The sequence below is a fragment of the Coenobita brevimanus genome, chromosome 58 (genome assembly GCF_032717465.1).
Source record: "Coenobita brevimanus isolate Jiangsu-jjx chromosome 58, ASM3271746v2, whole genome shotgun sequence".
NCBI classification, from domain to species: domain Eukaryota; kingdom Metazoa; phylum Arthropoda; class Malacostraca; order Decapoda; family Coenobitidae; genus Coenobita; species Coenobita brevimanus.
In genome coordinates, this window is record NC_137011.1 from 25,394,334 (window position 1) to 25,417,750 (window position 23,417).

At 39.2% G+C, this 23,417-nt stretch overlaps 1 protein-coding gene across 1 annotated transcript in view; it reads right to left on the reverse strand.

Annotated features, from left to right (window-relative positions):
* Positions 1-6,971: 6,971 nt before the first annotated feature.
* LOC145402646 (glutamate receptor-like) overlaps positions 6,972-23,417 on the reverse strand; it is an 85,888-nt gene continuing 69,442 nt past the window's right edge. The window contains exon 10 of the mRNA XM_080274634.1: positions 6,972-7,158. Coding sequence (XP_080130760.1) covers positions 7,060-7,158 — 99 coding nt within the window. The 3' untranslated portion in view covers positions 6,972-7,059. The remainder of the gene's footprint in view (positions 7,159-23,417) is intronic.

The following is a 23,417-nucleotide window of genomic DNA, read 5'->3' on the forward strand; positions in this document are numbered from 1 at the left end:
ACTTCAACTTCTTCAGTAGCATTCTGGAGTACGATGTTGTTCAGTTTGCAAGCAACTTTCCCTGTCCATTGTTGCACGTTTGGGTGGATCATCCTCTTCATCTGTTGGATCTGGTTGCAGCTTAGCATTTGCCATCTCTTGCTTAATGTCAGTGGCGACATCATCATAAAACAAGGCTAGAGCAACCAACTCTTCTGACAAGGTGCAAAGGTGGCCCATCATCTTGTGCAAGGTGACATAGGAGATCCCTTTATGGACTGCACTGTGGGTCTACAGCAATTTAACCAAGGTTAGGTCATTCTGGGGTGCTTTCACTGCACACGGGGTTGATATCCTGGCTTTGACATAATTTATGGAGAAGGATATGCATAGGTCACGTAGCCCCTCGCTCTTCCATTGTAGTCAGTGTGAAATGGGAGCGAAACATCTAAACCTTGAATATGCCGATGGCCTTAGCCATCCAGCGGGCATGATGCCTAGCTACAGGAGCAGCAAATCGTGTTCTACGAGGGGGTGGGACACCAAGGAAAAGCATGTTAAGCTCAATCAGCTCTCTGTGATCATCTCTTGGTTGTATCTCCTCCAAATAACAAAATACAATTAACAAAAAAAAAAAAAAAAAAAAAACTACTTGTACAAATAACAAAACACATATTATTTGTAAAAACTGTTTTTGCCGATGCATGAAAGAACTTGATAGGTGAGAAACTTCTGATCCACTTACCCACCTCTAAATACTCCTATTTCTCAATGAAATTTGACACAGTGGGTTTTTTGGTCCAAAAAGGAATGTTTGAGGGGGTGAGACAAATACTTCCCAGATTGTTATTTTTTGGTATATATATATAAGGGGTACCGTAATATACATTATATACCGTATACATAACTCATCATGTCTGACAATAGTATTTTACAAACAAATATCTGAGCACATTTGTGATACCCACACAGTAAAAAGGATAATACTGTGGGATTGCTGTACACATTCTTCCCACTTTGCCTTTTTCATACGTTTTTAAATTCTGCTGCTTAACAGAATTTTAACATTTTGACAGTATAACGTTAGAGATTTCCATTTTTGATTTTTTAAATACTTAACTTTACAAAGTGTATACAAAAAGGTTTATGCAAGTGTATAGCAATGAAATAAAAAATATTAGCCAGGCCCCCAAGCATCACCTGGAAAAGGAACAATAATGAGCTCAGTGGTGTAGGCAGGTCTCTATAAATGGGGGAGCCAAGATAAGGCCAAGCAGTTATCAAGGTGGCCCACTGATGCAAAGTGTGCACACATTAAATTATCCCAGATATCGAAACTGGGGAGGGACACTGAAGGGACCACGAATCTGACTTGGTTGCCGGGGTCTCCCCTCTCCAATCTCCCCGGAGCTACGCCACTTAATGACTTATAATCTCTCTACAGTTTAGGCTTCCTCCTAGCTGGTGTGTTTTCAGAAAATTACCTAGTTCTTTACATTTCCCGTGAGATGTGTAATTATCGTTTTCCCACAATTGCCCTTAATATAACTTTCCTCAGTAAGCATGAATAGAAACTAAACGAAAGAGTCATGCATTGCTAGGAACGTTGACCGTAACAGAATTATGGCACAGGATACATCTTTGGCTTGATTTCACTCAGTCCTTGTCAAACGTTTTAAGTCTGCTGATAAACAGTTTATCCACAACATTGAGCTATAGCAACATCTTTATTGGTATGAGAATCAGATGGTGCGAATAGACAGAATCTTCAGCTGGTATTCCGAATGTCATTTTTATATTGTGTTTGCTAGAAAGATTCCGAATGATATCAGTCGTAATGCTCTGGCTGCTTTTGATTTTTTTTTTCTTCACAAAACTGCCGCCACCTGTTGTCAGGGAAAACTCGTGTCCTTTTAGTTAACTCATACAACTGCTCCATGACATTTACACTTGGTATTTTATACCAGTCTATTACTGTTTCTCACTCTATCCAAGTGCTTGTCATGAAGCACTGCCAGCTGAGTACTGGTGTCCGTAGACCTTTTCTGTGCTTATCTTTTGAATGGAAGATAAGTTGTGATTCTCGTATAATAATATTGTGGAAACCTGGAGATAAGCATTTTGTCCCTCCGTGATAAACATGTTTATGTGAATTAGGAGACAATGACACGACTTCCCCATAGCTACTTCCGTTGACTTGTGTTTCCAGCTGTAGTAAATATCCAAGGCGCTCTAAAGTGAGGAATTTAAGGCAAGATGTTCCCATTATCAGGATACTGATTGTATGTTAAGTATATTTTGTCCACGTAGCATATTATGTAAGCTGTGCATACAGTAAGAAAGGCATGTGAAGTGTTGAAGTCTATGCACACTGTTTCATACTAAGTAGTGTTTGATACTGTAGAAAATCTATCTATCTATCGCCAGACGCCATTTTCCCATAAGGGGTGGCCATTTGACTTTGAGTTATTTGTTTTATGGGGAGGGGCACTAACCCTTCACCAACCCACTTGTTGCCACGTAGGGAGCACTTATGGTTTGGTCATATGCTTACTACCCAACATTGTAAATGGTTTCTTGGCTTGCAGGAAACCATTTGGCTTGTCACTCAATGTAAAGCCACCTGTAAAGAAAAGAAAAGCAATAAGAAGTGACAGGAAAGATGTGAGAAATAGGAAGAGAGGAGGGCAGACACAGAAAAATAATGATAAAAGCTTAGGAAGAAGTAGGCAGCACTACATCAAGGGAGTGGGTGATGGTCGCCACCACCTACCACGTTGCATCACTCTCACTTCCCAAAAATGACACTCTCCACTGTTTCATCCAGCTCCTGGTCAATAGATTCATCACCAAGCATCTTTGGATAGCCCTTAGGAATGATCTTGATTGGTATGGATGTGGATGGGCCAGATCCTAATGAATCATCGAGAGCTCAGTGGTGGGAGGAGACCGAGCAAGAATGCGACATCTTCACTGCCACAATGCTAGACAAAGACTGAGTGAGTCACGGGGCATGCGAGTGTGATATGGTGCAGGGATGGTGGTGGGGGTTTGTTATTGTCATTCGACTCCTCCACAGAACATGGGAAGCTACCTCAATGCCCACGCTAGTTTGAAAAATGGAGAGACCGCATATGCGGACACCCGTCTTTTTGGCCCTACTACTCTTGGACAGCATTTGCGAACACCCGTCTTTTAAGGGTGATGGTCATTGAGTTCACATCCCCAACCTCTGTATGTTCTTGCAATCAGCACATACCTTCTCATTTACTCATCCACACTGTCAATCATTACCTTCCATTCATTCATTCAGCTCACCACTCACACATCTCACAACTGACCATGTATACTTGTGGATCGTTTTGTGCCAAAAGAGAGTATCGACTATCACCAACCCCTTCCCCACACAAATGTCCACTGGAGCACTATCGTTCTCATCCACTTCTGCAGGCACATCCCATTCACCGACTACTCCAGCCACCTTCACTCTCCCTACTTTTCCATTCACCTCTCCAGTCAAAAACACCCTCTCATTCCTCTCAAACTTTTCTATGCATTTTTCCACCTTTGCCCAGAACTCTTCTTTTACTCTGCTTGTATGGTCTTTTGGACACACACAATTGCCCACGCTTGTATTCCTACTTTCAATCTTACCTACACAATCCTTGAACCAACTGATCCATACTCTCTTATATTCTCCTTCCACCTCTTGTACGCAACAATACATACACCCTCCTGTGCCCTCTCATTCTCACGTACTCCTGTACATATATCCAATCCATATTCCCACTCTCTCATACTCTCACCTCACCATTTGGCCTCTGTCAATCCACATATGTCCACTTTTGCATCCTTAAGCATCTGGACAATCTCTTTCTCTCTTTCACGTAATAATCTGCACCCCTCACACTCCATGTTGAAATCTGCAACGTCCTTTGCTCATTCCTTGATTGTCATCTGTGTATCAGTCTGAATCCGAGATAGAAAATAATATGTAAATATGAAATTCACTGAAGTGAAGTTGTGCTAAGTTACTGCTTTCTTTGTGTACAGGTTTCCCTCCTTCCCCCTGTGCCTGACCCACTTGCCTACGGTGGTGGCACTATACCTCATACCAATTAATCTGGCCAGACATGTATGGCAACACTATTCCTACCGAGATTCTGATTGGCTGGAGGTGTTTGTTCGATTTCGTTGTCGCTTAAACCAATACTCTCTTTATTATCAGATGGCATACTGAGTTTGTCGACAGTACAATCGTCAAAAGCAATAAGAAATCCATAATATACTTAACAATGAAATTTTCATTGGAAGATAGTTATGAGCCAAGAAAGTATTATAACAGACCAAGTCAAGGTCAGCATTCGAACAATTCCTTTATATCTCCAACACTCCGTAATATAACAGAAAATTAAGGAAACCTGCATAATCTAAGCAGTGGGTTAACACATTTAAATTATAAGATCAATTCGCGTCCTTAAATCGTGCCACAACTCTGAATAATTAAAAATTCTAATGAAAAGACGAGGTCTGTGGGGAGGGAGGTTTGAAAAAATCGCGGAAATCAAATTAGGCTAAAGGAAAACAATTTCATTATATCTCCTCTATTATCACAGTACGGACTGATTTTAAAATTTAAATGTGTTATACCAATGCTTAGATTATGCAGGTTTCCTTAATTTTCTGTTATATTAAGGAGTGTTGGAGATATAAAGGAATTGTTCGAATGCTGACCTTGACTTGGACTGTTATAATACTTTGTTGACTCATATCTCTATCTTCCTATGAATATTTCAGTGTTGTAAAGTATATAACGGATTTCTTATTGCTTTTGACGATTGTACTGTCGACAAACTCAGTATGACATCTGATAATAAAGATAGTATCGGTTTAAGCAACAACGAAATCAAACAAACACCTCCAGCCAATCAGAATCTCGGTAGGAACAGTGTTGCCATACATGTTGCCCAAATTAATTGGTTTGAGGTATAGTGCCCGTCCGCTTGGCAATGTCCCGGGGAGACAACTGTCTTCCACAGCAACACAAAGTGCTCACGTTCACTCATCTTGGTTTTACTACAGTATGGTCAATGGACTAGTATGTTCGTTACCTGTACGTAGTGAAATGCTATATTAACTTTCAGGCTGCACAGGATGTCTCGTTCACCTCAAGGAATTATTTCCAATTAGCCGTCTTTTACTCTAATGTACACATATGTGAATAAGTTGATTTGATACACTGAATTTCTCTATGCATACAGAACATTGAACAGCTGTAAATTGGCAACAGAAAGGAGCGCTCAAGATATTAAATTTTTGTTCTGGCTGCACCTAGTCGTTTATAGGTACCATTTAAATGTATTAGGGATGAAAGTGTGTATTATATTAAAATGATGTTTGGTTACCTTGCCCTAAACTCGATACTGTTGTCATGGAGGAGGAAAACTTGGTAAAATTGAGAAAACGAAAAGGACAGAGGCATGAAAAGCATTTACTTAACATTGTATTTAGAAATGTGAATTATTATTGCCTTGTTTTTTAGACATTCAGTGAGGTCAGGTTAAGCAGGACATTTTGTGCAACAATCAAAAGTAATATACATTCCACCATCAAGCTGTCCTTACTGGTAGAAGTGCACCTCACCATCTTGTCTTGATGGCGTGGGGAGCAAGATTTTGTATTCTACCAGGTTTCAGTGAAGTGAGATATAGACATTCCTACTTAGCAATCAATAAAACATAGCGGAACATAAATAGCGGTGTGAAGGGTAAATGAATTTAGTTGTATCATTAACGAAAAAAAAAAAAAACTTAGTGCAGGCAATGCAGCTTTTGACCTTATGATATCCACTGAAGACGGCTAAGGTTAAATTTCCAATAAGGTTATATGCCGATTATTATTTTTATTTTTTCAGTACTGAACACCAAGGATGGTAATAAAAACTAAATATCTCTGTGTGTCACGGTTCTTTACCAGTATAAATTATGCTTTATCTTACTTATGTATTGGTGTTATAACTCAGTGAATTCAAATTATAGCTACCAAACTGACATCATTAACAACACCAGCACTGTACAAACATCGTCATCTACACAAGCACCACAATAACACTGTCAACCTCACAAGCACCACACTAACACCGACAACCCCAGCAACACCACACTAATACCGTTAATCACACCGGCATCTCTCTAATACTGTCAACCACAAGCATCACACTAACATCATCAATCACACCAGCACCACACTATCACCGTCAGCCACATCAGCACCACACTAACATCGTCAGCCACATCAGCACAACACCACACTCTCAATACTTACCAGCGGAGCGTGGCTGGTCAGACAGCAGCGGGTGAGGCAGTCGGCCGTACAGGGCCATGCGGCCAGTGAGTCAGCTAGCCTGGAGACTCCGTATTTATTGTGTACCAAACATTACCCTACTGTTGTACACAACAATGGAATTCTTTACTTGTTGCATCCATAGCATGGCATTCCCAGATAAACTGGGTGTCATGGTCCTGAGCTATATGGATCATTTAATAAGTGAAAAATAAGGTTGCAAAGGTTAGTCTCATGTCTTTTTTCCAGGTGTGTTTGTGCGATATATATTTATTTCTTTAAAAACATACGGTTTATTAAATAAAAGGTTATATCAGCTTAATGTCTTGGTTATATTAGATCATTATAATCTGCCCAAAAATGCTGTACATAATCTTCATTATCCATTCCATACACCACTTCATTAAATACGGGATGGAGGGGATCCAGTACATCTTTCTGTGGCACACTTTTAATCTTTAGATCACATATTCAGGACATGGGAACCCTGTTGTAGCGGAAGGGTAAGAAACACTACATTAACAGAACATATAATAATGTCTTTCTTGTTTGATGCTTGTGACCATCAGACGGATATGTAAGCAAATGGGAGACTTGTCGGATGTATGATTCTTCTTCTTTTCTTCTTCTTCTTTTAAAATTTGGAGACCTCCTGCAGTAGAGTGACGAGAACAACCTCCATTTACCTCATTGCCCTCAGATAATTTTATTAGACTTAAGGGAAGGCCTTTCGATGGTTCAGAAGATGTTGTGGCGAAGAGCACCTTTAAAGCAGCATTCCAGACACAGAGCCGCAAGTCCCAGGATATAGCCTCCCGCCAGTACAATAAACATTCCCTGCAGTGAACACATATACACACGCATTCTTGACTATGGTAGATTTTTCTTATTTGTTCCTAAGCGATTTACTTTGCATACTACACTTTCTTATCTTGTATATCAATCGTTTTTTTTTTTCCTTTTTATTGACAGGGTCTGCTTTATTGTACTCTTTTCACTTTAACTTGGTCCATTTGTTCGCCTTTTTGCAGTTTGTTCACGCAGCTTAGTGGCAGAGAAAGACAGCACTACAGTTCCACATCCTTTCTATAGCACTTCTTCGTGGCTATCATCATATCTAATGTTAATATATTGTTAAAGTTGAGCATTCACGACGGATAGTCGTCAATTTCATGCCAAGTCAAAGTAAAAAGAGTACATCATGTAAGGGCATAATGAAAGGCTCAGAAAAAACATGAAGGACTGAAGATGTGGAGCGAATGTTCCCAGTACAGTCAAAATAATTTTAAGATTTAATGATTTGTACTACCGTCAGACGATTTTTTCCCTTTAGAGAGGATATCCGCTGGTGGGGACTGGTTAAGGACATACCTAACCCAAATAGCTCAAAAACTGTCCCAGAATCATGAGAAAGTCGTCTGGCGGTGTTATCTACGTCTGACTATGACATCTTTTTATTTCACTGAAAGCAGGCTACCACCACATAATTTTATTTAACTTGGGGAGGATCTTAATGGTGTAGGAGGTAGATGATGAAATATATAAAACTGCCAGTACAAAAACATACATAGAAAATTAAGAAATCATCTGCCGGTGTTAGGAATAAAAAAAAAAAAAGTTATTGGATGGAAAAGTTAACAGAACGAGAACAGAAGCCATATCTGCTGGATACTTGGAACACATTTTTATCTACTTTATCGAAACATATTATCAGATGACACTACAAAACTCGATCACGGTACAGTAACAACAGATTCACTGCATGGTAGTGCATGGCTAACGACAGACAAAACAATGAATTTCGAGTAAATGTGGAATGAAAATGAAGGGTATTCTACTTTCAACTCCTTCTCTGCTATCTATCTATCGATATGTATATATCTATCTACACACACACACACACACACACACACACACACATATATATATATATATATATATATATATATATATATATATATATATATATATATATATATATATATATATATATATATATATATATATATATATATATATATATATATATATATATATATATATAATGGTAGGAGGGGGCGCTAACCATCCACTCACTCGATGTATTGCTGCTCTCGGATGTCTCCCCTTTCCTCTCTTCCATCCTTCTTTCCTTCCATCCTCTTCTGTCTTTCTATCCTTCATTCTTTCCTTGTCCTTCTGCCTTTGGGTGACTTTACACTCCCTCTTCTGTCTTTCTTTCCTTCATTCTTTCCTTTTCCTTTTGCCTGTGTGTGACTCTATACTGAATGACAAGCCAAATGGTTTCTTGTACACCAGGAAACCATTTACTACGCTGGGTGGTAACCATATAACCAAATTTTGGCACCTGGTGGTTTAGTGGGTAATTATTGCGCTCCAGTCGGATTGAGCCGGTGAAGGTTTATATCCAAGGAGTGGTTGGGGTTGATTGCTCATGTATTGCTACTCAGGGATGAGTGAGGCTGGTCACTCTCATCTTAAATATCGAGACCAACTGCCTAGCCCCGGGCTCCTACGCTCCTCTTGGGGCAATGTAGGATTGGATGATGGATGGATGAATGGAATATATATACAATATATATATATATATATATATATATATATATATATATATATATATATATATATATACATATATATATATATATATATATATATATATATATATATATATATATATATATATATATATATATATATATATATATATATATATATATATATATATATATATATATATATATATATATATATATATATATATATATATATTTGCACGACTAACTAGTAGCCGTTGCACCACGAAATTTTTGCAACTATCATTATCTTCGCTTCCATACCGTTATTGAGCCCACAATGACCAGTTCCTACCAAAACGTCAAAAAATTATTTTTCGCTTACTTTCGCATGTCGCGATTTCCGACAGTATATTGCCGTCACGTTCTGTGTGATTACCAAATTCTGCTTTGGTATTTTTTTGACACTCCCTGGACTTACTGTAACCTAATACAAAAAAAAAAAAAAAGGTCGATATCTATTACCGTTCTCTTTAAAAGAACAGAAAAGAAACAAATGCACATACATGGCTTTACATTTTATATATATATATATATATATATATATATATATATATATATATATATATATATATATATATATATATATATATATATATATATATATATATATATATATAATTTCTATGTATCTATAGTTATCTCTCTCTCTCTCTCTCTCTCTCTCTCTCTCTCTCTCTATATATATATATATATAATGTCTATGTATCTATATATATATATATATATATATATATATATATATATATATATATATATATATATATATATATATATAGGGTTTTAAAAACAAAGATAAAAGCCCTTATTCTTCTCAGTTTTAAAAAAGGTCACCCCTCCAAAAAAAATGGTTACCTCACGCAAGTTTTATCACTTTCTATCTGTATATAGATTTTTTATAACTTTATAGACTTGCACAGAAGATTTTAGAACTGTTTAGAACTTTCTAGAATAGTCTGTAACGTTCTAGTATGGTTTAACATTGTTTAGAACAATCAAGAATATTCTAAGTAATATTAAACGGAATGAAGTTTTCAGCATCTACCAGTTATCTTCGCATTTTACAGGTGAACAGTCAGAAAAATAATTGTTTTGTTTGTTATATATATATGACTGCGAATGACTTTGTTTGAATGGATGAGTAAATGGGAAGTGTGTCGTCCTGTCTCGGCTACCTCCCTTTCCATGGGGGAAGCAGCCTAGGTGGATGTGGATGTGATAGGAAGTGTTATGAGGAACACACTGAGGTGGTTTGGCCATCTGGAGAGGATGGAGGGTGAAAGCCTGACGAAGAGTGTGTATGTGAGTGAGGTGGAGGGGGGAAGAGGGAGGGGGAGGCCGAGGATGAGATGGAAGGATGGGGTGGAGAGGTATATGAGAGAGGGAGGTGTGAGTTGGGAGCAGGGCACTGAAATGGCGGGGGACAGGGCGACTTGGAGGCGATTAGTTTGTGGCCACCCCAAACGGGATTGAGGCATCTGGCAATATATATATATATATATATATATATATATATATATATATATATATATATATATATATATATATATATATATATATATATATATATATTATTGTTTCAGATAAGCATGATGTCGCACAAAACAAGTGATACTATCGTACTGGACCAATAATCTGATGCAGTTCCAGCAGTCATATAGAAGAGGAGGAATTGTGCCTTTAGATGAATCTTCATTAGAAGAAAAATGAAGAATGCCAAACCAAATGCAAGTTGTTGGACGTTACTAGTTTCTTGGAGAAAAAATGGATCTAAGAAAAGAACGAATAGTCGAAAATTCCAAAGAAGTTACAAAATTATGGGAGAATAAATTGAACTACTATAGCCACATGTGTCTGATCAAGCAATACAAGCAAAGCATGACAAGGTGCTAAAATCTTACGATGAATGTGTAAAGAGGGGAAAATATGATGCCCTAAATAAACTTTTTGATGTCTCAAAAGTAAATGGTCAATGGGTATCCCCTGAAGATAAACAACTTTACCACCTGCAAGTGCAAAGCAAAGGAGAAGTGGGGTACTCAACAGGTCAAGTTGCAAGTAAGGAAACCATTCACCCTTCAAAAAGACGAGAACTGCCTGATGAACCCAGATTACCATCAACATCTTACGATCTTTCATCTAGTGGTAATTTTGAAGTGCCATAATTTTAAATATTAGCATAAGTTCGTATAAGCTAGTATTGTAAGTGTAATCTTAAGCTTAGGTAATATTATAAATAGGATCTGTACGGTTCATTTAGCCGTTAAGCCTGATATTTAAGTTTAGTCTTAGATGCTTTTCATAATGTGAGCCTGATTCTGCTATTGATAGTGCTAAGTCGAGTTTTGGTGTGGATATGATTAATGTTTATGCATAATAACAAGCCGTTTTCCAACAAAGACATATAACTGCAGAAGTTTAGTAGAGATTAAGAATCGTGAATGTCTTCCTTTATATTCTGATCTAGAGATTTACCTGCAAAGATAAAAGTATTCCCCCTTTAAACTATGCAGTGGTGAATTGAGAATGTGTGAAGTAAGATTGTTGAAGACAGTCATTTGTGAAGCACGAAATTCATGTTATCGAGTCGTGCCATCAGTCACGTAGGCATAAAAACCGACATGGGTAATAAAACTGTTCTAATTCCTAAATGATTTGGCTTCTACGCGACTGTCATTAAAGTTCCTGTACACTTATTACAAAAATGTTAAACATCGTAAGTCATTTATCTACGTATGTTAAGTGCAAACGTCTCTCTCGTATTCTTTGATGATCATAGAGAGTTGATAACAGTACAAAGTAATCAGTTAAAGTTTTAGCTGATTTCCGAATACTGTCTTCATGAGTATAAAAAGGCAGGGGGCAGCGCCAACCACCAGATCGCTGTTCCTCTCTCTATCGTTCACAGGTTAGTGCAAAACTCTCATCCCCCCCCCCTTCTTCCTCGTGTAATGTAGACCTTCATATACGTTCGTTAGTTAACTCTATCCCGTGAAGGGAGGAGCGTAAAATATGGCTATGCACACAACTCTTGCTTGAGAGGTTTCAGAACAGTCGCGTAGAAATATTTTACTTCTAACGCTCATAGGGAAGTTAGTAATCATCATAGAAAGGCCACTTTAGTCTCATTTTAAAGATGAAGAGTTTTGCTCTGTCATACATTGTCCAAAAAGACAATATATACAAAATAAAATGCAAAAATGAGTATAAGTTAGCTGACATGCTAAAGTTTTACACTGTCCTTTAAAAAAATATTTGCTAAAAAAAAACTCTTCAAGAAGTAATGATATTTTTTGTTTCAATACGTAGCAGAATAAATTTCCTTTCCAATAATGCATTATTTGTTGTATTTTCTTAAATAATAACGCCGCATATATATGCGAGAAAAAGGAGCATAAGTGCCTGGTGGGAGGTCAAGAGGTGTACATCCTACCTGTGAGGACCCTCACACCACACTTAGCCAAGCAAACCAAGCGAGGATGAACACACCAGCTGTGGCAGGCTTAGCTCCGCCCACTTTTGCCCGTCATCCAACAAAAATGATGACTCCCTAAATATTTCTTTAGAGATTACATCGGATGATGGGCAAAGTCGTCATACTGACGTCAGAGGTTGACAACCACATGATGACCCAGGTCGTCATTGATAAGTCCAAGGGTTTAATTGGTGATATTTCCCCTGATCTTACTTGTACTGAAAAGTGAGATCGTTGTTCCTCCCTCCATCGTTCACAGATCGTGTGTTCAAACCACTGCCTAACCTCTAACACTAAATCACATACCCTCCCTTTTTTCTTAATTCATGCAATCAAAGTGCTTATCGCTGGTCCATTTGATTACTGTTCATTTCAATACTGAATTCAGTTGTATATGTTTCTTGAGTTGTACCTATTTACTTTTAAGAGAATATTTTTGGTGGTTATCTAAAGCTTTCTTCCCGAACAGTCCAACTGAGACCACGGGATTAATATATCCAGGTGTACCAGTATGCTTTGAATATTAATTTAGGTTGTAAAGATTCATATTTCTGGTGAAACAGATCCTGATTATGTTTGTTTGCTTTGCTTCATTCACATTTCGAAGAGCAATCTGTCTTTCATTTCTTAATGTTTAGTAAATCTTAGGTTAAGTCATATCGAGTTTAATTTTGCCATCCTCTAAGGAGTGGTACAGATGAAATTGAGTGGCCTGCAAGGCGTACTAATATCTATTCTGCTCATGCGCTCTCATATAAGATCACGCTACCCTGTTTTTTCATAATCCCTAAAACTCTTATATGAGATCACACTACCCTATTTCCCTATTATCCCTAAATTTCTGATCGTTACACTGGTGACTAATTTTGATCATTACACTGGTGGTTTATTTTTTTTCTAGCATTACACAGGTGGCATTAGGGTGGTATCCAAATTACTGAGCATTACGCTGGTGACTAAATCTCAGCATCATATTAGTGGTGACCAAATTATTTTTGGTATTACAATTGCACTGAATCTGATGACATCAAATATAAGGATGAAGATGAGACTAATCATCCATCAACCAGAAACACAACAGAAGTAAAGCTGCGATTAACTTGCTGATATCCGCTGGAGCATCGACAAATAAAGCTGCTAAAATATGCAAACAATTGTCACGTGATGGTATTGACATTCCCGCTCCAAGTCAAGCAGCAATTTACCAGTCAATATACAGGGAGGCTGCTACATTGAAGGAGGAATAGATTGGAAAGTTACAATTGGAAACTTGGTCTTTACATTTCGATGGAAAGCGGATTTATGAAAATAAGTACCAGGTAGTACTACTTAAAAATGAAAGGACCGAAATAAAGTTTGATGCATTGTGTTTGGAAAATGGCAAGGCTGAAACAGTTACTGAAGGAATTGCAAAAGTTATTGATGAATACAACTTATGGCATGCAATAAAAATGATCATTGCTTACACAACTAGCGTTAACACTGGGAAAAAGAGTGGAGTTGTTGTCAGATTACAACAAATGTTCTCGGATATGAGTTTCAACAAACCACAATTTATCGTTGTCAGCATCACATTCTGGACAGGATTCTCCGTTTGGTGATGGACGAAGAACGGCGATAAAACCAATTCTCCAAACATTGAATATCTATTTGTGTCTCAACTAATAAAGAATTATGAAAAACTAAAATCAGTTTGTTGATGGAACAGAAGAGATCCTCGATTAGTCAGAATGGAGATTTGGCATGAAGTTTTTGTACCACTTAACACGAGTGTTTAGATTCTTTGAAGAAAAGGGCATTTTCCTTTGATTAACTTTTACAAAATTCCAAATATCAGTAATGCAAGGTGGAATTCAAGAGCAATTCTCGCTGTCCTTGCATTCATTCTTATACCTACAAGAAGGAAGACTTTGGAGAAGATATGCAGATTCATTTCGTATGGATGGGCAGAGTACTGGTTTACTAATCAGATGTACAATGAAAATGATTTCAAGAACTTGTCAGAAATATCGAATCCTTACAAAAAGCACTAAACTCATTGCAGAATCACGGGATGCAGGAGCCATCCTTACTCAAGATACCAAGAAGTAATCAGTGTGCAGAATGTGGAATCAGATTGATGCAGGAACTTTATGCTGCCACCAGAAACAAAGCCAAACTGCAGCTTACATTTATTCTAGGAAATAAACAGTGACTTTAACTATTAATGCATTTGTATGAGCTTTTTTTTCCTTTTTTTTAAATTATTATACATGTAAATATACATTTGCAAAATTCGATTTTTTTTCTTACTTAGGGGAGACTTTCTTTAAAACTGAGAGGAATAAGGGCTTTTTTCTTTGTTTTTAAGCAAAAGTTCATCGGCTTAAGGTACAGGAACATTAAAAAAAAAGTTGTAAATCTTATATATATATATATATATATATATATATATATATATATCCAGAACTGTAAGGGATGGCAACAAACAAATCCCCTCCATGTAGCCCTGTCCCCTCTCATTTCGTTGCCTTCCCCCCAACATCCATCTCCCTTTCTCATCTTTACTTCATCCCTTCAGATCATCCTCAGTCTCCCCCTCCCTGTCCCCCCCACTATCTCACTCGCATAACCTACACTCTCCTAGCTAGTCTCTCACTCTCCATCCTCTCCAGATGACCAAACCACCTAACTGTATGTCTCCTAACTCATTCTGCCACATCCACATCCACACCATAACGGTACTTTGTTTCCTGATTTACCAGTCTGTCTCCTTGTAACTCAATATGCACCTTTGAAAAAAATCGTTTCCATTGTTCTCACTCTTGATTTGCGTCCTTCTAACAATGTCCGAGCTTCACTTCCATATGTGGTTCACAATACTGTCGTACAGCGACTTTTTTACTTCCTGCTCTAGTCCCTGTTTCTTACCATTCATTTCAGTGGATCAGCAACCTTTCTTCCCTGCTGTACACTTTCAAACACTTCATCCTCCAAACTTCCATCCTTATTCATCACAGTATTCAAGTACTTAAATGCACTCACATTTTCCATTTCCTCACTATCCAGCTGCATTGTACATTCAGGAACTTCTTCTCTCTCGAAGACGGCAGCTTAACTTAAATGCGCTCACATTTTCCATTTCCTTACTATCCAGCCACACTGTACAGTCTCCAACAAAAATAGAGCAACCGGCTTGACGAGCAGGTTGGTATATGTGACACCGCCGCACTTCAAGTTTCGCCCCACCCCCTCCCTCCCTCGTTCCCATTCATTCGTCTACCCTCCACCCTCCCCACATCCAAGGGCACGAGATTAAAGTAGGGCCTACTCGCATTGTCTCAACAACTCTTCCGTCATCCTGTTGTCCTGGGAAATAGTGGTTTTGTTATGATAAGGAAGAAACGTAACATATTACATAATTTCACTCCATGGTACAGTTATTTATACACCACAGTCTGAATGCAGGGTGATATAAAATAGTAATTTATTCGTATTATGGGGAGGTCTGTAATCATACAATTTATCATTTTGACAGTTGTATCCAGTCAGTGTGTAACTTTAAATAGTCGGAAGCTATATGTAGATGTTTGTAGTGGTAGGTGGTGTGCTCCTTCCCTTACTCGACGTAATCACTGTTACTTTACAAACTCCATTATAGTTCAGTACCATTAGTTACTAATAATACCTCACGTGTGATAATAGCAAAGTGTTGCTGATAAGCAGACAACATGATCAGTAATATCTTGGTTATTGATGTCTTAATACATGATATCGAATAACGCTGGGCAACAGGGACTGGATGACAGTTTGTCTGGTGGTTAAGCCTAGGCCATGATGTGGTTCCTGGCATTATCAAAGGTCAGTCAATATTTAGACACCATTCATTGCTGCTGACAGTATTATAAGTATCAAGGTCAATTTCATAGACAGGACAGCCAACAGTAGAGTGAGCCGCGTGGTGTGCTGACACTGTGCACACCATACAACCAGGGCCGGACTACCAGGTATAGGCAAATTGGGCATCTGCCTACCAGGCCATGACCTGTCACAGGCCATTCAGACTTCCAGAGCGGAATAAATATACGCTTTGGGCGACCAAATAAGTGTCACCACCCATCAGGCCATCAAAAAAGGCCACTATAGATCATGCCAAAATTTCACTGGATATAACGGAAAAAAGAGATCTATATGTTGCAGGTCAACCGTCTGCCTTGCCTACCAGGCAACAGCAGGCTTAATCCGGTGCTGAATACAACCAACCCCCTCCACCCCTTGCCTCAGCCACTTATCGCCACTCAGTCCAGCAAGGGAACCGCCACCTCCTGATAACAATATCAGGAATATAACCTTGCCTTATATAGTTATAACTGCAATAGTGTGTAATTTGCGATTCACACGTTTATAACACGACGTATTTCGAAAAAGGTAACCAATAACTAAATTGGCTGGATGGATGATCCGCAGAATAACCAAACAATCTTGTCTCGATTGCAGCTTATGCTAAGCAACATTATCGTGCCATACAACAGATAATTCAGTTTATTCGTTTTCAACGAGAACGTTTTCAGCAAAGGTTTGACGAGTTACAGTTCACACTGGTCAGTGTTACTTATAGCAACGTAATAGACGTAGCAGTCAGGTTAACCTTATGATTATTTGCTCTTCAGCTTGTGTCCCACAATATGTCTGTTACTACTTTCCTCTATCTCTGTGTGGCCATGGTTTTTCCCATTAATTATCGTCAGCCGAAACATCAATTGCCTCAGGGAGAGACGGATGTTAAAATGGACAAACGGTTTTGGATACGCAAATATTTAATAAGGAAGACTAACTGTCTACCGGTATATTTATGAATACATTATAAAACGATATCAAACAATGGGGTCAGACATTGGATTTATATGATAATGGAATGTTCTGGATAACTGGGGGAGTGATAAGGTAACCCTGTCAACACCGAATAGGACCACCCACCACCTTTGCTATCGCCCTGTTCCAGTTGCCCTACAATAAATGTGGTATGATGACAATATTGAATGTTTTACTAGAGACCTGGTGTTTTAGCCTGACTTACCCTGCAGAGTTAAAGGCTACGTTCAGACTCTAATATATTATAATCTGCACTGGGTATCTGACTGAATAACATTTAGAAAATAAGGTCTTCCTGTGTACCGATCATTAAATGCTTATTTGCCGTACCGTTAAACTATAAATATCACTCTTATATGGCATAGTGGACAATATTGTAATGCACACTTCATGGTGATAATAAAGACGTGTTTATGAACATTGGTGGAAAACACACACACACACACACACACACACACACACACACACACACACACACACACACACACACACACACACACTATCCACCCCGGGCAGAGCTGTCAACCCCGGGCCCATCTCCTCCCCATGCCCCCACCACAACGTGTGACGGCCAGCTACCCCCCCCCCCTACACACACACACCACCGACCTCTACAAACATCTACATATAGCTTTCGACTGTTTAATATTACACACTGAGTGGATACAACCGTCAAAATAATAAATTGTATGATTACATACCTCCCTATCATACGAATATATTACTATTTTATATCACCCTGCGTTCAGATCGTGGTGTATAAATAACTATACTGTGGAGTAAAACACTGTGTAATACGTTTTTATTCCTTATCATAACAAAACCATTATTTCCCCAAGATAGATGGATGATGGAAGAGTTGTTGAGACAATGCGAGTAAGCCTTACTTCACTATCGTGCCCTTGGATGTGGGGAGGATGGATGGTAGACGAATGAATGGGAACGAGGGAGGGAGGGGGTGGAGTGAAACTAGGGGTGCGGCGCGCCACATATACCAACCTGCCCGTCGAGCCGGTCGCTCTATTTTTGCTGGAGACTGTTCCTTTCCTTCTTGCTGGGAAGTTTGCTCTCATTCAGCCAGTTCCAAAGAAGGGTGACAACTCCCAGCCCTCTTAACTATCGTCCAATTGCTTTAACATCCTGTATCTCAAAAGTTTTCGAGTCAATTTTAATAGAAAAATTTTAAAGTGTCTTTCCTATCACAACTTTCTTTCTGATCAACATGGGTTCCGTCAGGAGGCTCCACTGGTGATCTTCTCAAGTCTACCTTCCAGACTCCTGGTCATCCTCCTCGGAATTTTTGGCGAAAGCTTTGCCATTGCACTTGACATTTTAAAGGTTTTCAATCGAGTCTGCATAAATCTTTAATTTCCAAATTGCCCTTACGATTTCTTTATTCTTCTTTGTGTGCCTTCATCTCTAGCTTCCTTTCTGGTTGTTCTATAGCCGCTGTTGTAGCCGGCCAACGTTCTTCTCCTTGATCTATTAACAGTGGTGTTCCTTAGGCTCTGTCTCATCACCAACTCCTCTTCCTTTTATTCATCAATGACCTTCAAGCTGTACATCTAACCTGTCCACTCATATGCTGATGACCTACCCTTCACCTTTCCATTCGGCTCCTGCAACGCCCATCTCAGCAGTTACTTCAACAAACAAGGGATGAGGCTATGGCACACCTAATGTCTGACGTGGTTTGTATCTCTGACTAGGTAAAAATAATTTTGGTTGCTTTTTAATGCATCAGCGACTTAGTTCTTACATCTATCAACCGCCAAAATCTCCACAGATGTACCCAATAATGTTTAATAATATCCAGCTTAATCCTGCAACATCCTTGAACATGCTTGGGGTTTCATTTACTTGGGACTTGCCTTGGAAAGATCATATTACATCTCTTATAAAATCTGCTTCCAGGAGATTGGGTGTGCTAGTTGACTCCGACTATTTACTCCCTGCACAACTGTTGACTCTATACACTAGTATAATCTGCCCCTGTGTAGAGTACAGCTTCCTGGCGTGGGGAAGTTCCCACATACAGCTCTCCTTTTCTTAATAGGTGGAATCAAAGCTTTTCATCTCATTAACCTCCTTCTCTTACTGACTCCTTCAACCTCTGTCTTCACACTGTTGCATTTTTATGTTTTTTTCTATCGCTACTCAATGGTCACTTTTACTCTGAACTGTCTGCATGCATTCCTCCACCTTCATGACGGGCGCGTAGCACCTGTCACAGCAACTCCTCATCCCTTTTCTTCTGTTCAGCTCTCTAATGCAAGAGTTAACTGATACTCCTAGTCCTTCATTATGCAACAGGTCAAACTCTGACCTGTCTCCTTGTCTGTATTTCCTGCTTCCTATGATCTCCAGTCTTTCAAACTCAGTGTCCAGGCATCTCGAAATGATCGGATCTTGAATTTGCCTTTTGTATTTTGTATTTCTCTTCGAAGGAACAGTTAGTTGCGGGCTCGTGGCCTTGGTTCCTTCTTCCTCGCATTTAAAAAATGAAAGGCTGCTTTGTTTTCGTTTACTTTTATTGGGCATATCTTAATACCTGTCATCATCTATATAAATAACAAACAACTAACTAACTAACTAAATATATATATATACGGTATATATGTATATATATACATTATTTTATATTGTTTGGATATAAATAAATAAATAAGTTAATAAAAAAATATATATATATAATCTATCAATCTATTTATCTATCTACATACATATATATATGTATATATATATACATTATTTTATATTGTGTTTGATATCAGCCAAATAAGTAAAAAAATAAATAAATAAAAATAAATGAATAAATAAATCTCTAATCTATTCATCTCTACATACATACATGTACATATATATATATATATATATATATATATATATATATATATATATATATATATATATATACACACTAGGCTGCTTCCTCTAAGGAAAGGGAGGTAGCCGAGACCGGACGACTCACTCTCCATTTACTTATCCATTCAAACACATTCATTCGCATCTTAGCTCCAAAGGGAGAACGGACAGATCCTCACCGCATCACACCGCACAAGGGTCAACCGCGCAATGCAATCAGTGACATCCGCAGCAGGGCCCGACAGCAGAACTGGTTTACCCCTGCCACATCATAACAGACCCATCCCCTTACCCGTACCTAACCTGACTAGCTGATCAGACCAATGAGGTAACATCCTCAGGGCTGCGCTATCACTTATTCATTCACAATTTCTCTCCATTTATTTCTGTCACGCACAGCCACTCTTCCTTGCTCAACAGACATCCCTCTCGCATCCAAAGCTCTCTTCAAACTGTCCATCCATCCTATCTGTGGTCTTCCTCTCAGCCTTACACCTCTTACATCAGATCTAGTTATTTTTTCACCAATCACTCATTATCCATTTTCCATATGCCCAAACCATTGCAACACCCTCTGCTCAACTCTACCAGCCATCTCCCGAACAACTCCAGTTCTCCTTCGCACTTCATCATTTCGCACTCGATCCATACGCGTCACTCCACACATACTCCTCAGACATCTCATCTCCATTACATTCAAACTTTTCCTCTCTGCTACACCCATATTCCATGTTTCAGCCCCATATAATGCAGTCGGTACCACAACACCCTCATACAGCCTTCTCTTTACATCCATTCTAAGCGAACGACATTTAAACACTTTTTTCATTCCTCCCAGCACCTTTCCTACTTCATTTATTCTAAACTTCACTTCTGCATCTATTCTTCCATCCACAGCAACATGTGACCCTAGATATTTAAAACAATCTACCTCCTCAAGCAACTCACCATTCAAAACTATATTCATCCCCCTACCATCTATCAACCTCGTACACTTCATCACTTTACTCTTATTCTCATTTACTTTCAATTTCCTCCTTTCACACACCCTTCCAAACTCCTCTACCAACTGTCTCAATCTCTCCTCTGAATCAGTCACCAGTGCAGTATCATCTGCAAACAGCAGCTGCTTCAGATTCCACTCTCCTCCATCAACATTTACCAGACTCAGACCACCTAAAACTCTTGCATTCACCTCCCTTACAACACCATCCATGTAAATATTAAACAACCAAGGCGACATCACACATCCCTGTCGCAGCCCCACTCTCACGGGAAACCAATCACTCACAGCATTTCCCACTCTTACACACGCTCTACTATTTACATAAAAACTTTTCACCCCTTTTAGTAACCTACCATCAAGTCCATACAATCTTAAAACAGTCCACAAAGCCTCCCTATCAATTCTATCATACGCTTTCTCTAAATCCATAAATGCCCAAAACACATCCTTGCCTTTCGCTAAATACTTTTCACACACTTGTCTCACAGCAAACACCTGATCAACGCATCCCCTCCCTCTCCTAAAGCCACACTGCTCATCACTAATCACTCCCTCTGTACCCTCTCTAACTCTCATAATTAACACTCTACCATACACCTTACCTACAACACTCAACAGACTTATACCCCTAAAGCTAGTACATTCATACTTATCACCCTTGCCTTTATACAACGGGACCACACAAGCACTTGCCCAGTCAATTGGCACCATACCTTTCTCAAAGCACACATTCAATAATCTTACTAACCAGTCAACAATAGTCACTCCACCACCCTTCAGGCATTCCACAGCACACCCATCCATACCTGCAGCTTTCCCTGTTTTCATCTCCTTTACTGCCTTCTCCACTTCCTCCTTCGTGATCAAAGAATCATTCAACTCTCCCAACACATTTATTCCTTGCACCCTTCCATCTGCCACAATCTCAGCCACCCTTTCCTCCTCTACATTTAACAATCTTTCAAAATACTCTGCCCATCTCTTCCTTACTGCATCCATCTCAATTAACATCCTTCCATCCTCTGCTTTTACTCGTTCTTCCTTCCCAGACTCTCCCTTTCGCACCCTTTTCACCTCCTTCCAAAACATTTTCTTATTCTGTTGAAAATTCTCTGTCAGCCGCCTACCCCACCTCTCATCTGCTGCCACTTTAGCATCACGCACAGCCCTTCTCGCTCTATTCCTCTTTTCCTTATACCTTTCATATGACATCTCATCCTTCCTCTGCAGCCACACTTCATATGCACGTCTCTTCTCAGCCACAGCCATACTTACTTCCTCGCACCACCATTCACTTCCTTTTCTTACACCACCACCCACACGTCTCACACCACACACCTCTTCTGCATGCCCCACCACAGCACTCTTAAACAACTGCCATTCCTCCTCCACGCTGCCATTTTCCCGATCTTTCACTGCGTTCCACTCATCTTTCAATTTCTCCTGATACTCTATCTTTTTCTCTCTTTTATCCAACTCACTCACTTTCAAAACCTCCCTGCCACACCTAACCCTCCTAGCTCTCACCCATCTCTTACCTACTCTTAACTTTCCCTCCACCAGGTAGTGGTCAGACATACCTCCACCCTCCCCTCTCAGAACTCTCACATCCAACAATCTTCCTATTACATTCCTAGACACAACCACATAGTCCATCAAGGCTCTATCAACAACCCTTCCACCCTCCTGTCTCACCCATGTATACTTATAAATATCTTTCTTCTCAAACAGCGTATTCCCAATCACCATCTCTCGCTCAACACACATCGCTATCATTCGTTCCCCATTTTCATTTCTTCCAGGCACACCATGCATACCAACTACGCCTTCAACTGCTACATTTCCCACTCTAGCATTCAGATCTCCCATCATTACCACATTCACATTCGCTCCAAAACTCTGCAGACACTCATCAACATCATTCCAGAAAGACTCCCTCTCTTGTTCATCCCTTTCACTACCAGGCCCATATGCACTCACAAACACCCACAACTCACGTTCAAATTTCGCTTTCACCCACATCAGTCTCGATGACACCTCCTTCCATTCAATCACACACTTCTGTACTTCCGGACTCACTAACAAGGCCACACCTTCTCTTGCCCTTCCTCTATCAACACCTGACAATCTTCCATTCACACTTCCAAACATAGATTCCCCCTTCCCTTTCATCTTCGTTTCACTCAAAGCTAACACATCCAACTTTCTTCTCACAAACATTCTCCCAATCTCCTCCCTTTTAGCCTCAATTGTACTACATCCACGCACATTCATAGACCCAATCTTCAGGGTACGGGGATAACTCCATCCCCCATCCCTTTCT